The sequence below is a fragment of the Mycteria americana genome, chromosome 5 (genome assembly GCF_035582795.1).
Source record: "Mycteria americana isolate JAX WOST 10 ecotype Jacksonville Zoo and Gardens chromosome 5, USCA_MyAme_1.0, whole genome shotgun sequence".
Classification (NCBI taxonomy): Eukaryota; Metazoa; Chordata; class Aves; order Ciconiiformes; family Ciconiidae; genus Mycteria; species Mycteria americana.
The window spans coordinates 12,417,914-12,435,733 of record NC_134369.1 but is presented as its reverse complement, the minus strand read 5'-3'; the positions used below and the strand labels follow the sequence as shown (position 1 = coordinate 12,435,733).

General features: G+C 35.8%; 1 protein-coding gene across 9 annotated transcripts in view; it reads right to left on the bottom strand.

The window, feature by feature from the left end:
* Positions 1-17,820, bottom strand: part of IRAG1 (inositol 1,4,5-triphosphate receptor associated 1) — a 78,963-nt gene that overhangs the window by 26,715 nt on the left and 34,428 nt on the right. For 7 of the 9 annotated variants that reach the window (XM_075502141.1, XM_075502135.1, XM_075502134.1 and 4 more), the window contains 7 exons: positions 12,615-12,707; positions 11,853-11,953; positions 8,966-9,036; positions 2,946-3,119; positions 1,846-1,923; positions 1,357-1,406; positions 885-926 (listed from right to left, as the gene is read on the bottom strand). In XM_075502141.1, the coding sequence (XP_075358256.1) occupies positions 885-926; positions 1,357-1,406; positions 1,846-1,923; positions 2,946-3,119; positions 8,966-9,036; positions 11,853-11,953; positions 12,615-12,707 (609 nt within the window). The remainder of the gene's footprint in view (positions 1-884; positions 927-1,356; positions 1,407-1,845; positions 1,924-2,945; positions 3,120-8,965; positions 9,037-11,852; positions 11,954-12,614; positions 12,708-17,820) is intronic. The other 2 variants (XM_075502140.1, XM_075502142.1) reach the window with 2 other exon arrangements.

Here is a 17,820-nt window from a genome sequence, read left to right as displayed (position 1 = left end):
GTTTTGTCTGACTACATGCCTTTAACCCTGTATCATAGCATTGTTACTTTCCTTTGATTGTTTTCCATTAGTCTCTCACCTCCCAAGGGAAAAAAACATGGGCTTGTACACTAAGTTAAAGAACATACTGTAATTTCTCTCTTCTTACTTTGTGTGCAGTACCATAGATTATAATTTGGCTGCAATCTCTACAGGAGAAGTAGCAAAAGAATGTTTGCCTATACCTCGGCTACTTTGGTACAGAATCTGTATTTTGTCTAAGGGCACCTGTATCAGCAATTTAAGGCAACCAACATACAATCTAACTGTGGGCTCTGCCTTAGGTATGTTGCTACTCCTCTCCTTTATAGTTACTGCTCCAAAGTTCTGCTGCCATACTGTTTTTTCTAAGGATTGCTTTAATCCACTCACAGCAAAATATCTTTAAAGGGCCATCTGATATTACCTAAAACAAATTACAAAAACAAATTTATATACACTGCTCCACCAATAGTTGTGTGGAGCAGTAACACCCCATCAGCGGTGCGGAACACGAGGTACCGTAACTTCTTCTACTGAACCAAGAGAGTCTGGAAGAGGATGTCTGTCTAAAACACCAGCAAACACCAAAGTGGCTATAGTAGATATTTTTACTTTACTTATAAAGGTGTTTAGTATATTTATTTTAATTGAGCTAGAGCAGGGTGCATGATAGGATGTAAAGGCTAGCTGTAAGCCCATTGTCCTCCGCTACATTTGCAGGTGCTTCATAATTTCTTAGATCAGTATCACTTTTCTTTTCACTCAGTGAACAGTCTTTTAGCCTTTTTAGTCACATAAATAAGTCATACGTGTGCTAAGACAAACAGGCAGATTTTGTTCAACGCTTAATGTGAAATACTTACCTCTGCAGTTTGCCTGTCATCCTCTTTCACGGTTCTGTTATTCTAGCAAAAAAGGAAGAAAAAAGTTGCCTTACAATGTTATCTTTCACATCTATGCTGCAATTGTTAGATATAGATATTAATGGATGAACTTTGAATCTCTTAATTTTTACACTGCTTGTCACCTTTATTTATGAAGTCATTTTAGGGATTATTTTTTTCCATAGATTAGGATTATATTGGATCTTTTTCCTTTTTCTACACTTAACAGATCTCTATGATCCTTCAGCACTTGTTACCTCATGGATTTTTGTCTTCAGAGCAGACATCTATTAGTCCCTCACTCTGCAGAAAAACATATCAATAATCCAATCTTGGTATATAAAATGGTATTCAAAACATCCCATTTTCCTCAGAGACTAACAGGACAGCATAGTGTAATATAGTACTGTAATAACCAGGTTACTGTGCAGACTATTCAGCTCTTTCTTACCTGCCCTGGAGATACTGACTCAACACTAGTGGTTGTGCATGCATCAGACCCTAGGAAGACATACACATAATTAGGGCATATCCTGATGTTTTGTTAAAAATTTTTACTACTACAGCATTAGCAAACACATATATGCACAGTTCCATGTAATATATTAAGGACAAAATTTAAATGTGGAAAATACTGTTTAAAAGGGAAAAAAAAATATCTAAAATATAGTAAGTGAAAGATCATTAAAGCTTCTCAAAACATCATTATTGAAAAGAATAAAAAAATAGAACACGTAACCTAGCAGCACCATAGGAATAAAAAAATAATACAAAAAAATATATATGTAAAAATATATATTGTGAGCATTCATGAGCTTTGTCATATTCAGGAGGAGATGCTTGAATCTACAGATTTTGACTTATCCTCAAGAAATATTAAAAAATACATTTTTGGTGAGCTTTTATAAATTAAAGTTTGAGCCTGCATAGATCATTTTACCTGATGGAACTGGAAGAGTGAGAGAGTTGCTCCGAGATGCTACCGGTGAAACTTTAGGACTAAGCGTAGGGGAAACTGCTTCATTAAAACAAAGACAAAAACAAACAAAAAAAAAGGTAATTTTACTTTCTAGGCTTGTAGCTTCTGAATTTTTAAAATTCAGATAGGATTAAAACATGAATCTCATAGTCATCAGTCATGCGTTTGTCCAGAACCTGACAAGTCATTTTAATTGCCAAGTTGTACTTGGCAATTAGGAACTTAGAGTAGGTTTTAACTCGTATACCTGCCATAAACTAATACAATTCTGTTGATACACAGAATCCTTATTCTCCTCAGTTTTCTGATACTATAAGCACTGCAGAGAAGTAGACACAAGAGAAGGATTCACAAGGAATTTAGAAAAAAAAAAAAAAAAAGAAAATTTAATTTAGAAGTATAGTTGTGTTTTTTCCTCCAGAAAATGTCAAGCCAATTTTAAGATAGAACTTTGTTTTGAATTGGCATTTCAAAGCTAAATGAAAGTCCTACTTCATGATAAAATGACATTTTGTCCTAGTTTTCAACACTTCATATGAGGGAAAAAAATAATTTCAACTGACATTCTAGAACAAAACATTTTATTCTGCTGTTTTTAAAGGAGGATCTGGTCCATTTAGCTTAGTTTATGGCTATGTTCAGAATAAAAGTCTGTGTAATTATGTCTGGGGGGACTGTTTTTTCAGCAGTATGAATCTTGCCATTAAAATTTCATTTTATGTACAACAGGAACTTTAGGAAGAAAATCTTCACAAACAGAAATTTGTGACCATTTTTTAGATTCCAATAGAACTCCTTCATGCTTTCCTGTTACAGTGTTTGCAGTATGTCATTCAGGCACTTAAAAACTTTACACCATCTTCCACTGTTACATCTGAATATAGAGATTGGTCATTTCTCTTTTATATGGAATTGTGAGGAGGGGCAGAGGGATTCTGACCTTCAAATTAACAAAGTGTATGTATATAGTAGCAATGCATGCATTACAGCAGATGCTTGTTCGTGCCTTTGCAGATATTTGAAGTAGAATATAAATTCATGTTTTCAGAATCTGCACCTACCTGTGGGTGACTCTGGAAGGCTTCCTCTTGACTTTCTGCCTCTGCGCATTAGAAACCTCTCGCTCACTTTCTTTGCTTCTTCTAGTAATTCAAGGTTCTTCTTTTTGTCTTCCTCTGATATTTTGACATCTGGTAGCTGATCATTTACCAGATCAATCACATGACCACTGTTGTCTGGGTAGAAAACGTCAGAATTAGAGCCATACCTCATATGTCCAAATATTTTGTGGCATTTCAGAGTAACAAGTACACAACATATCTATAAATTTAGCTTTGTGCTTGCATTTAACAAACATTAATGTCTGCTCATTTCTAATGTTATTATATTCTCAAGTTTAGAGCAAGTGCTCAAAAACACAGATAACCCACTCAGATTAAGTCACTATGATCAAAGATGCTCTGATTTGTGAAACTGGCTTTTCCATCTGTGTCCCCAGTACAGTTTTTCTAATTTATCAGTAAAAGTGGCATTAGATCCATCTCAACTAGCAGTCATGGCATTTCTGTCGTACACTCAGTTTTTCCATGGATTTTGTATGTCCAGTTTTTCAAGGCTAAGGTCCCACAAACTCACCTGGCAAAGATTTATGCACACTAGTTTTAACATATAGGTGATTACATCAAATAATCTATAAAATAAAGTGCAGAGTTTGGAAGTATAAAGATTTTATTCTGTGCAGATAGAAGAGCTTTTCCCACAAATGCAGAAGCAACAGTAAAGTTACATCAGGCAAAGCTGCAGGCAGAAGTTGATTAGCTAAAGCCTGAGAATTACAAAGCTATTTCAAAAAGCAAATCAATCTCTACCATGTGGTGGACCTGCAAGAACTTTCCAAAGGAATTGCAAATCCCATTAGAATATCCAATGGTTAAAGAAGGCACTGTTAGAGATTGCTTTTCCTCATGCCCACTTATGTTGATATGTTACATATGTGACCCAGGAGAAGCACGGACCACAAACTGAAAGACACTGCCTTACACTTAGACCTTTAGATTAATGCATTGTTTTCTAAACAATTTTTAATTAGTTGTAGAAAGAACCCATTAATCCCTGGCTTCCAAATTGGCCGAAAACACTAAACTTTGTGCACTAATTTGTACAATTCTCCAGGCTATGATTAAGCAGAGAATGTAGCCTGTTGTCAGAAAGGCCCTTTCTGTATGAGCTGGTATGAATGGCTTCTATAAACATTTAGGTTTGTACGGAGAAACAGTTACCTGAAAACAACAGACCAAAGAACAGAAACATATATGCTGACAAGATAGTGTGTACAAGTTTTTCATGGGTTGATAAACTCAACAGATTAGTAAGCTTGTTGGATCTGCAAGAACTGATAAATAAATCACCAAGAGTCTGCTCAATCTGCAAAAGACCACTGGCACACACCAGCATCAACAACAGACTGCAAGTCAGACATTTATTTTTAGGTAATGATGAGAAAATTTGTGACTGTGTGAGTGAACGAACTATATGAGTGAAAAAGTGACTGTGTTGTGTGAAGAATTTTCTGGTATTAATAACAGCTTGATCACATTAACAACAGCTTAGTGAATAAAACGTGTTCTAAGAAATATCAGTTGTGACTGCCTCTCTCCCCAGCTTGATGCCTCTATTAGGGAAGAGGGAATTTATAACACTGTTTTGCAATAAGAACAACTTACTGAAGAACAGCTTGGGTGAGGGGCAGGGAAGTCACCAGGTAATACAAGAAAAGTATTTTTAAATTTGACAATAGCCATTACAGAACAATCTCTCTTCAGAAAAGCTAAGTACAAAAGTAAGCAGCAAAAACTCAAGGGTTTTTGGTTTGTGGGTGTGGGGTTGTTTGAGTTTTTTTGGGGGGTGGGGGAGGGTGGGATTCTTCTTTTGTTTTTAATTTCCATAAATTTAGTTCAATTTCAAGGCTGTCAAAAAGCATGCCCACAGACTGGATATTCTCAAAGCAATCTCTTTTTAATTAAATATCTATTTTGTTTTATGCTAAGATTTGTGTGTTGAAAGTTTGAGAGAAGGACCTCCCATGGCACTTTCCTTGGGCCAGCAAAAGAGGAGAGCTGCAAGGCATGGTAATTTCTATCTTCCTTGAGCAGATAAGTTTTCCTCACTATACTCAACATCTTTGCCTTTTTATATTTGCCTTGCCTTCTGCCTCTTCACCACTTCCATTTCCCTTCCCCTTTGCTGCCACTTCCTCTTTTCCCATGAATTCCCTTTAGTTTCTCCTGCTGCATCCATCTCAGCACCTGCTTACAAATGACAAGTGTTCAAAGAATCACTTGATTATTTCAGGTCTACAAGTTTATGATTTTGTACATGTCCATGAAATTACATTTCTTTCAGGCAAGTCAGACCTCCAACAGCAGACATTTTCTAACAGGTTTAATTAGAAAATGCCTAACTTACAAAAGCAACATCTTAGAATCATAGAGTAATTCAGGTTGGAAAGGACTACGGGAGGTGATCTAGTCCAACCTGTTCAAAGCAGAACAAGCGGTGAAATCAGACCAGGTTGCTGGTCTTTCAAGACAATCTGGTCTGGAAAAAATTCTAAGGATCAAGATGCAAAACCTCTCTGGGCAAATTGTTCTAATGCTTGACTCTATAGCGAGTGAAAAATTCTCCTTTATACCCACTTAAGAGCTTTGCTTGTTTCAAATTACGTCTATTGCCCCTTGTCCTCCTGCCATGGGCCTGGATCCATTTTCTTGATAATCTTCTCATTGGTATTGAAAGGCTGTATTAGGTTTCCCCTAAAGCCATCTCTTCTCCAGGTTAAATTAGGCCAGCTCCTTCAGCCTTCCCTCACAGGGCAAGTGTTTCAGCTCCTGGACCATCTTTGTGGCCCTCCATTGGACTCACTCCCATTTATCAACACCCTTCTTTTATTGGAGGTCCCAAAACCACATGCAGTTTTCTAGATACAGTCTAATGAGTGCTAGGTAAAAGGGAATGAACACTTTCCTTGATCTACTGGCTAAGCATCTATTAGTACAGTCCACAACACTGTTAGCCCTCTTTGCTGCAAGGGCGCACTGCTGGTTCATGTTCAACCTGCTGCCTACCAAGGCTTCCAGGCCTTTTTCAGCAGAGTGGCTTTCCAGCCAGCCAACCCCCAGCCTGTAACTACAGCAAGGGGTTATTCCTTCCCAGATGTAGGACACTGAATTTGTCTTTGCTGAATTTCATAAGGTTCCTACTGGCTCATTCCTGCAGCCTGTCTAGGTCTCCGAATTGCAGCACTACCCTCAAGCATGTATTAATCTCCCCAAATTTGATTTCATCTGCTAATTTGATGAGAGTGCACTCCATCCTCCTCCACGTCATTGATAAAGATGGAAAGCACAACTCATTATCTTGAGTGGGTTCCAAGACACAGCCCAAAGGCCAGCCACAGCAGCTGGAACAGAAAGCAGGCTTGAAGCAAAGCTCTGTCTTCAGCAAAATGACACCTGGAAAGGTTTGTTTCTTTCAGAGAACCCTCTCCTTTTGCTAACGTCTAGGGAGCATATGACCAACCAACCAGTCACTACCCTCAGAGACAAATTATCTAACCAATATTTTACCTCTCTAGTTGTCCACCCATCCAGATCGTAAATTCCTAATCTGGATACCAGATTTGGGGGGGAGAGGGGAGCAGCTCTTGCTGCTGGATGTCTGAATGTGGAGGGATAATCATTCTTTTGTATAAGTCTGATTTCTATAAGTATAGTTCCATAAATTTATTTAGTTTCCACAAGTTTAGTTACCTCTAAAATCAACTGCTGGCAAGCAGGATAGATTTTAAGTGTTCCAAGTTCCCTTAAGTGGATCTGAGGTGATTTACATGGATCTTATCTCCATCTTAGTTTTAGGACATATAAAGGAAGTTTCCCTTTGAATGCAAGCAGCCAAAACCCACATTTTACTCATGAATTTAAAGGACCAATCACAAAACTGGAGCAAATGCATGAGAAGTCACAACTCTTTGAAGCCTCCTAACAATCTTTCAGTGGGCTTTCTCTCAACTACATTTTTATATGCATACTGATGCAACTGAGTACCCAGTTATGAAAGCGTCAGAATCACAAATTAGTAAGGATTAATTCTGACTGTTATTGATATGAACAGTTCGCACCTTCTCTCTGCATGACTGAGAAGCTAACTCTAATACGACAGTGGAAATGCTACTTAAATAAAATATTTTATTATCTTATTAAGAAAAAGGCAATGTTAAGGATATTCTGCTAAATTTAAAAATCTCCAATTCTCTCTTTGTGTGAAACTAGCCCAGGATCCCAGGTGTATAAAATTATTATTGTATTTTTGTCATGTCACAAATATCAAATTAATTCCAGCAAACTAACACTCATAAATCCACAAAAAGGGAAATGAAATGTGTAACAAAACATTAAATTCTGCTGGAAAGGGTTCTGGCCTCTCTGTTTTGACAACCAGAAAGAAAAAACATAAGGTATATACACTGTTAATAGCAGAGAGAGTTTGGGTTACTTTCAGAGGTACCAATTAATTTTTTTCTTCATGCAATACCTCACATGTAAGAGAAAGTAGAAACATACCTATAATTCAGAGAAAGTAGTCTTAGCTGTAGCCATTTTTCAACCCTACGGATGCACGATCTGCTATCATCATCAGATCAGTGCTTCTTATAAGAGTATTTGCTGAGACTGTCAGGAATCCCTTTGCTATTGGAAAATTCAGAAATGCTCAATGAACCCCCATGCCTATGTTCAATATATTGATCAAGAACAGCTCCACACATCTGAGTTTCTTAATAAAAACACGTAGAGAGAGTCATTAACAGAATTTCAATTACTAAAAGCAATCTGAGTTGATAAAACAGAATTTTTATTCTGAATATTTTGAGTATCAGAGAGGTAGCAGGGCTCTGATGTTTGCTGGTGCTTTAGTAATTAAAAAAAGGTACAGATACATCTGTTTCAAGATGCCTAAGAACTACATTCCTTAGTGATAATAAAAAGGGTGCTTCCCTTTAAAAGCCTCTGGGAGTATTGGAATAGTGACCTGATAAGCTTGGTTTTAAGTCTGTCACAAAACCAGTATTTTTTTCTTTAAGGTATGCAACGATCACACAAGTTCATGATTTTACAGAAAACTGTTTTCATGCACAGCATAAATCAGTGATAATTGGCTCAAATTAAGTCAATGGCTGGGAGAAAGTAACATTGTTGTAAAGATAAAAATAATTTTTTAAATTTATTCTAAATTTCTGATTCCCCCTCATTTTGGTAGGTGGTCTCATATGCTTATTCCTTCATCCTTTACATGCGATAGTATAAACATTCTATCAGCTCTGTTAAACTTTTACTTTTAAACGGAGACAAGTAACAATCCAAATGCAAGCATACCAAGACTAAGAACTGATGGAAGCTTTGCCACTGACTTAACAGGATGAACATTTATCTCATTTTGAAGTACTCACAAATCTGCATCCACACTCTAGGCCCCTTGAATAACAATTTACTCCACAGGTAGCTCCCGGAAAACTAATAGAACTAATTATGTAGTAAGAGACTCATTGGAAAGTGAAGAAATGAAGAAAATCTTCCCCTGGATAGCTTGTTTTCATTTAAAGTTTAATCTGATATGATAGCCAGACTAAATAACTTGAGACGTAAGTGTCTGTTAAGCTCCTTGCTAAAAAAATTCCAGTTGTTCAAAAGTAACAAAAATAGTATTACTGAACAGTATTTTGTGTACAACAAGAATTTTAAGCATCTCTCCAGCCTTCTAAAAATATTAAGCTAACACACTAATCTAACAAGTTTATGAAATTAACAATATGCATATTTCCCTGGATCTGTCTGCAGGCAATCCACTTATGATCATAAACTCACGATCACAATTCAACATGCTAGCAGTATTCCCTGTGCATGCATTACAGAGAGTATGCACAGGAAAAAAGCTGTAGTCAATACAGTCAGACTCTATATTTAGGTCTTTATTGCATGTTACATTGTCTGAGAAAACATCTTAGCTTAAACGAATAATCACTTCTTACCAACAGAAGTCAATGAACTTGTTGGATTCCTAGTGGCACGGTTAGAATGTCTCCTATGAGGGCTACGAGGCCTAGAGAGAAAAACAAACAAACAAAAATTATGGTTGTATGCCACCAAAAAAAAAGTTCTACTTCCCTCTAAAAATCTAACATTAAAAAAAAAGCACTTTTCTTCGATTTAAAAAAATGAAAACAAAAAGCTTTTATTGCAATTCCTCTCATCTCCAAACAACCAGAAAATGGAGGAAGATTGTGGAAAGAAGGAAAATTACAGAAATTGCTCTCACAAAGGAGTTCTGACATTTGCTGATAACCTCATACACTGTGAAATTTTGATTTCTCAGAAAAACTACATTTCTTTAGTTCATTATCATGACTTAAAACTCATGTAAATATGGTACATTGCAAAAAAAAAAAAAGTTTAGTCTTTGTAAATTGTTAGTGCTTCCTAAATTAAGTTTTATGACTGAAATAATTTCTTACGCTCCCACGTTGACACTCCAGTATAGCAATACGGGAACTTTCTAGATTGAAAACCAGGTGAAAGTCACAAACAACTGCAGAAAATTAAATGCTGATCCGGAAAATAATGCTGCTTTTAAAGGGCTGCACTGTAATTCTGACTCCTATATAATCTTGAAGTTTGGAGAAGTACATTTTAAATATACAAGGAAATTATAGTACAGATTTATGATCAATACTTTCTGATTAGTTTTTTTCCCATATTTTAAGTCTAATGGCAGGTCAATAAATTAAAAAATCCAGGTCAAGAACTATGCTTTATCAGAAGACTGAAAATAACCTTAATTCAACTCAAAATTGAATTGAAGTTTTCAACTTCAACCAGGATTATTATTTCCATTCAACAGCTTACTTTCACATGTGCTTAACCTCAATGTGGTATTCTTGTCCTGTCTACCTGAACAGGCCCAAACATCTGCTTCAAAACTCGCTGTACTATACCATTCAAGCTAGACATTTAAGTTGTCCAACTGACTAGCTTAGAAACATTATGTACTTGAATTTTCAACTGATACCTATTTTATTTCACAAGATCAGGAATGTGGTCCTGTCCCAGTTTCCAGGTGCTACAGAAGTTTCTTTTGCAGCTTCACTGAAACAGTTAGGAGGACTGAACAGATACAAGGGAGGAAGGGAAAGAAGAGAGCTGGAAAAGAAGCCTCCACTTGTTACATCTGTTCTTTAGATAGAAAAAGAAGTCCAGTAGCTCAATTTCCAATGCTTACAACTCAGGACTTTAAAAGAACTGAGCATATCTTAATTGGCTTTAGAAGAAAATTTCAAAGATGCTGGCTAATAATATCATGATATTCTAATATCTTTGAACATTATCTTATGAAACAAAGTTAGCCAGCAATGCCAGACTACTGACAAATTTTGTAAGAAAAGAAACAATATACAATAACAGTAGCTTTCCCAGCATCACCTTAAGTTATAAAAAACAGTATGTGTTTTAAGTCAATACCAAGATAATATGCACAAGACTGGGAGGCAGATTTTTTCTCAAAGATATAAGTAATATGCTAAACCTATCAAGAGAAGATAAGAAGCATTTTCAGCAGTTCATAAGACTATAAAATGCTAAGTATAAAAAATAAATAAAATACCTTCAAAAGCTATTAGTAAAAATTGCCAAGTATTTTTATGATCATAAGCCTTCCTTGGAAATTTTCTGCCCTCACAAATAAGCCTTATTATACAAACTGTCATACATTGTAAGTCCATCTTTAGCCAAAAACCTTCCTTGTTCATTAAAACACACTTTATTAATTTAAGGATCATGCAAACAGATTGTTTTTAAGAACAACATAGTTTGTTGCGGCATTTTCCTTTCAATAAACAAAACAATTACAACAGATTGCAAATATTACTGCTACAATGTATATTTTTCAGCACAATACTAAGAATATTGTAATAAGATGGTAATATAGCTAGTTCTTTAATTCAAGAAGGGAACAGACAACACAGGCTTTGTACATAGGATATATCCATTTGCAAGAGTCAATACTGATGGCTGAGCATACCTTGAGGAAATTACATCTTTAGTATTTAAAAAACAGTGATTTTTTTTTAAAGTCTTACAAGGATTAATTTCCTAACTCTACATCAGTCTACAAAGTTCTTATTGGTTCAGTGGAAATATATATATGATTAAAGGCAGGACTACTGGTGTACATATATAATTAGTGGACCAGAATTAGGGATTTAACTACTGAATTGAAACATTTCCATAACGGGGAACACTTCAGGAAACACAAAAATGCTCAATTGTACTTTTTTTGGTCTCAGTTGCTCATTGACTGGGTCTAAGTAAAGGTTAAAATTTGGATATAAGGACAGTATTGCGCATTGCCATGCACAGAACACGAGGAATCCAACTGTCAGTCATCCTTGCAGTAGGTGTAGGATTGTAGCGCACACACGCACACCACTATATGTCTACTATATGTCTACAAAAGGATTTGACAAAGCAATTTTTTCCTCACCAGGCCATATTTTATTTGCTAGCAAAAGGATGGACTTCAAAAGTTACAGCTTTTAGTCCAAATTATGCAAAACTTTAATTTACATTTTTGTTTCAGTTTCTAATTATGCTATTCTGAAAGATAAGAAAGTTCATGTAAATTTGAAGGATACTGAGTCAGGTTGGCAGGCTTAGTATTATATGAAACTCTACTCTTCTAGGATCAATTATATTCCTCCCCCCAATCATCATCAAAATACAAAGACAATATGATCAAATTACAAACAGAGATACAGCAAAAATATTTTAATACAATATACATTTCAAAGCAATGTTTTAGAAACACAGCTCCTGGAATTATTGTACAATTTACACATAGATTGGTAATATATTATATAGTACCTGTTAACCAGATTTTTATCAATTTCTACATCTGGCGTAACAGCATTCTCTGGAAGAACAATAGAAGGTGTACTGCATGCTGTCCCTTCAACAGTAGTGTCCTGAATGGTTTGTGACAAATATAAAAATGTAGTTAAACAGAAATTCAAAACACTGAATATTGACGCTTTATATGGAAAATAATGTGTGTTACTCAATTTAGCTAAAAGAGAAAATGACTGAACTAAGTGAGAATTAGCTCTTATTTGATAAAACAAATGTGAATTAGAGGCCTATACTTAATTGCTAAAAAGAGATGAAGGAGACCTGGAATATCTGTTTTCTTCACAAATTTTTAATGCACACAAGCTAAATTAAATAAGCATGGAACTAATGAGAAAGCTTTAAAATGGTAGACAAACTGATTTTTCACACAGCAAACCTTTCCTCTACTGAAGTACATGTACAACACTTAGTGAACTTATGAGCTGAATGCAAGAGCGAAAAGCAGCTATGTATAACAGGGCTAAATTAGGCACACAAAACCTCCAAACGGTACTAGTGTTCAATGAAAGCTTGAATAAAAGCAGTATTAAGTGTACACATGCTATCCAAAACCCCAGAAAATAATTATAAGGTTATCTTGTCAGTGTTCTGCTTGGTTTTCCCTCTCATTAATTGGAAAAAATATTTTTTTAAAAAATATAACTGCAATATTTAATAAAATATAATATAATTTTAAGTGACAAAAGAAACTGGCACTGAATATCAATGTATGCTTGCCTTCTTAAAAAATATTAGAACTTGTCCCAAGAACTCATTCCCACACCTTCTACCACAATGATGCCAATCAGCTGAAGAGAAGGGATCTATTTCCTGTGAGATATTCCAAATAGAGATGCATCAAGTTGGAATAAAGAACTGTGGATTTCTCTCATGTAGTCAAAAAATGATTACTTCTACCCCACATACTACATTCAGATTCACAAAAAAAAAAGAACAAAAAAATCAACCCCTGTACTGTTGAAAGGCTATACAAGCAATCTGGTGTTTGCAGTCAGTCAAGAAGTTGAAAAAAGTGATTCACATAAAATCATGCAGAGGGGACAAAGTGTAGGCACCTGTTACAAGCTGCAATTTTTATTTTAGAGTACAATCATGAGATAAGGAGAACATATCATAGCATCGTGAGTATTTATAGCTGGAGGGAAAGCTTCCCAAAAGTGGCAGGGGACTGCCATCAATCAACTTGTAAAATCTAAAGAATAATTTGTAAATTCTCAAATCCTAATTGTTTCTGCTAGGCATTAGTATGTACAAGTATTTTATTTTGCTTAGTTATTTGGAGTCTAAATTTTTCTTGAAACTACATCCCAAAGTTTCATAAGAAATTTTTACTTCAGTTGGCATTGGATTAGATAACAGAATAGAATATATTCAGCTGGAAGGCACCTACAACGATCATCTAGTCCAACTGCCTGACCGCTTCAGGGCTGACCAAAAGTTAAAGCATGTTATTAAGGGCATTGTCCAAATGCCTGTTAAACACTGACAGGCTTGGGGCATTGACCATCTCTCTAGAAAGCAATGATTCTGAATTTTCTAAAAGAGCATGTTTGCTATCCATGGCACAAAGCCAATTATATTCAACTGTTGTCAACGTCATTTTGCTTTTACTGAAATAGCATTTGCTGTCAATTTTGCTTACTCCTTTTAAGAATGTTTACCTATTAGAGGTTGACACAAGTGTAATGAATTCAGAATAACATTTATTTTAGTAATATTTCTTAGATAGGTAGATAATAAAAAGCTGTTATAAAAGCACTAATTTAGGCATTTATAGAATGAAGCATGTAGTAACTCACAGCTTAACAAGTCAACATTTTAGAACAGAGAAAATTAAATCATTTCAGTTATTTGAAGCAAAGGCCATCAATGAATAATTGTTTCAGTCATCTACTGTCATGTGGATAAATTAGCACAGTCATAAGGTTTGTTACTATAAACAAGCAGCCAAGAGTATAAATCGAAATGGAATTACATACATCCAGAAAGCTAACAGTTACCTGACTGCTAATATCTATCAGATACAGCAGAACTCCTTTCAACATCTCAGTGCTGCACTTTATTCTTATTGAAATAATGTATTTTCTGATCAATTCAAAGAACTCTAGAAGCATTTTGAAAATGGTATCATATTAAAGTATATAGCATAACCCTTCTTCCTCTCAAAGGCAATAAAATATGCTTTGGTTTGGACATCTGATTCAGGATTCTTGATTTTGTTGTAAATAACTTTTTTTTTTTTACTAAAATAAATACATTCCACACAGCTCCACACTTCTATACTCATAATTCTGTATGATGATCCTCGGCAAGTTCACATTGTCAGTCACAGGAGAGCAGGATGGGAAACATGCCAAGAAAATGATATGAAGATTTAAGTTTAAGAAAAATATCCTTGTAATATTGGAAATGTTAGAATGTAAAAGCATGATATATTATGTGATTCAAGTGCACAACTGACACTGTATGATAATAGTTTGAAAGTAATTTTTAGTAATATTCTTGAAAATGTTACTAAGTAACAATGTATTTTGTCTAACAGTCAATGACAAAAATTCAGGTGATTGCCCTGCTTGTAGGGCAAAGCAGCTGAGCACACATGCACATTGTTTATACTAATCTCATGACTGCCAGAGAGCAAAAGCTTTTGAATGACGTAACATCAGCCTTAAACGCACTCAAGTCCATTTTAGGACTCTAAAAACAGCTCATTAAAAATAAAAAAAGAAAAGAAAAAGAAAAAGGCTGGAGCCAAGGCTAGTTCAGGTCAGGTAGAACACATTAATCTTGGTCAGCAGTGATAGCAGTTCAACTTCTACACAGATTAAAAACTCATGCTTCTTGTTGTCCAAACCTATTGTACATTTGTACAGGAGAGGGGCAGGAAGAGCTAGAGCATGAAGCTCTTTGGAGGGCCAGCTGGCTTGAATCAAAAGAAATCTTTGTACTCTGAAGAGTACTCAGGCTGTTATATGCAGATCTTGGAAGAGTAGCTTTAACAGGAAGCTTAAGCTGTCTCACTGTTGTACATCTGCACAAAGATACAGAAGTTTTCCATCACCCTCCCATTGCCTGCCTGTAACTGCCCTCTCTGTGGTAGCTTCCAGACAAGTCTGCTCTTCAGCTATTCCCAGCAGTTGCCTCACCTCCTAATACCAGTGACTGCCTGCTACCAAGTCTTTGCTTTCTTTTTGTCCCAAGCCCTCCTCCCATAAAAATGTAGGGTAAAACTGACTCCACCTCTATGGCTCAGGTGGGAACTGATCCACATGCTCTACAAGGATGATCATGCACCATCTAGTCTTGCAGGGAGGCTTGTGCAGGGCTGAGAGGATGGCACATGCAGTTTAGTCCATAACAGAAGATCCAAGAGGCTCAGGGATGCTCAGGGTGTACAGGATCTGCAGATGTTCTGGCTGTAAAGCTCTACCAAGCCCTCACTAAGCATACAGAAAACGCGCTTTTAGAAGTTTTATAATCCATCCAAATGTGGAGGGATTTGAACAGTAATGGGGGGGCGGGGGAACCTCTGCTAAAAGAGCTACCCTGCCAGGACAGTCAGATGATAAAGCTTTACTGTATACCAACTGAATTCTTTAAAGCACTGGGGGGAGGGGGGGGAAATCCTCTGCCACTTGGCCATATTCTTAGAAATTAATTAAAGGTCTGGACTGAATTTCAGAACAAATTTGGCCTGAAACAGACACTTATGTGAAAGGCCTCAGAAAAGTTATGCATCTCAGAAAGCAGTCTTTTGAGTGAGATGGGGTTTTAAATAAGCTTAATTTTAGATGTTTAAGTGAAGTGCTGAGCTCAGAGTTTAGCAAGTAAGGTAATGAAATTCAGTTGTAACTGCATCTAGTTGAAGCAGACAGGAGACCAAAGTAAACACAGGACATCTCCTGCAGAACAAAACAGATAACATGCAGTGAATTGATAAAGTACAGTGCAAATTTAAATAGGAATAATAATAATAAAACAGAAATGCATAAGCTTGAATGATGGAATAATCACTGTATGAGAAACATTACGAACATCTGAGACAGACTTTTCCTCAGCAGTCAGAAGAGCCACTAAAATAGTGTTCAGGAGACAAAGAGAGGAGAAAGCTGGAAATAGAAATAGGGATTTTTGATCTAAAAAGAGGGAAAGATGGCAGCTCACAACCAACCCTGAAAGTGTAGGGAGATTTATAGGCCACTATAAATCTTAACATTAACTGGTAAGGATCTAATTCTCTTTGCTGCAGGTATGCATTACACGTATAGAAATTACATTTTTAATACTAAAAACCTGAAATCCATTTTTAAGGGTATCAGTGAAAGCATATTATAATATTATATATTATTCTATGTGAAATAAATCTAATTAAATTTAAATATGGACATTATTAAAAATGACATCTGACTATGAAGTTCTATGATTTATGGTGGGAGAAATGATTCTGTATAAAACACTTCTAAAATGTTCAATACTTACTGTAACAAGACAGTACACAAACTAAGAGTTCAACTACATACTCTTAATTCAGACAACATTTCGAACAAGTGGTTGAAGTTCTTTGAATTAGGCTAACTGCCCTCACACCTGTGTTAATGGGAATTTCACATCGACTTCCCTCAGGAACACAGAGCTAATGAATACTTTGATGAATGTTGTTTAGAGTTAGTCAGAATGGTGAACATAGGCTGCTGCAAGAAATACTGAAATGGAAAACCATATTTGTTTTCTCAAAACGAATTTGAGAAATATAATCCAGGTCTTCCCATCATGTAAAAGATACTTGAAGTAAGCAATAAACTACATATGATGTAAGGTTCTTTTTCTCAGAACTGTTTTGTGAATGTGTGTGCATTTGTGCATGCAGGGAAAAGGTAGGGAAGCATCTCCTGAAACAGAATGAAGAAATTGTTAGACACCAGACAGCACTTTAGATAAGATGAGATTCTAGACTTGGAAAGTTTTGTTCAATGGCAGAAAACAAGTCCACAGTTGTTAGTTCCTTCTGATGCCCTTTCCTTGCTTGCAAGTCCTTATCTCATAACAATAAGCTATTACATAGTCATACCGTAGAACTTGGACTGCAGCAAGACCCAAGAGTGATAACAGGTATGAACAAGATCAAATTCTCACAACATTGGCTCGTTGCAATCCTTAAGTAGGCTCATGAGTAGTATGTTGGTTAAAATCCTTCCACTGTTACTTTGTGCCTAAAAATAACAATTTATCTAAAACGAAGTGTTTTGCACAGTTAACGGATCCGTGAACTGTCGCATTATCATAGTTCATTTAAGACCTACCTCTAAAAGGCTTGTATAATGTATTAAAAAATTATTGAAAAAATTTTTTTTTTTCAGAGTAGGTGGTAGGAATTCTTAATTTCTCCCATTTGACAAGCACGCTCAGGATTAGATTCACTGACATCTGCTAGCTTTTCATATTTTTTTCTCTTTGGGTATGTTTTACCCAGCAAGTCTTTTGTACTAAAATACTCTTTCACATGGATGATTAAAAAAAAAAAAAAAAAATCTTCCTGACCTAATATATGTTCTCAGCTAACAGTCTGATGAACTTGCATCCATTTGGGGTGTTTATCTTAAGCCAGGAAACTAACACTCAGCACAATGTGCAATTTAGATGGAATGCATGACAAATCAGTGTAGGGCTCACTGCTGACAATATTTTCCAACAATGCTAAAGTAGCGGATGTTTTCACCTAAAGTGTAGAATACAGTGTCCTCAAATCCAGTGACAGTGATACATTTTTAACTGAGGATGTGCCAGATTATAAATCCTCTTTTTCTTCACACCAGTTTGCATAAAACAGGATGGTCTGGATAACCTGTGATTTTGTAGTCACAGTAAGGTTCTTTACTTTAGCTAAGCTAACAATTCAAAAAACCCTCCACTTTATTAGAACATA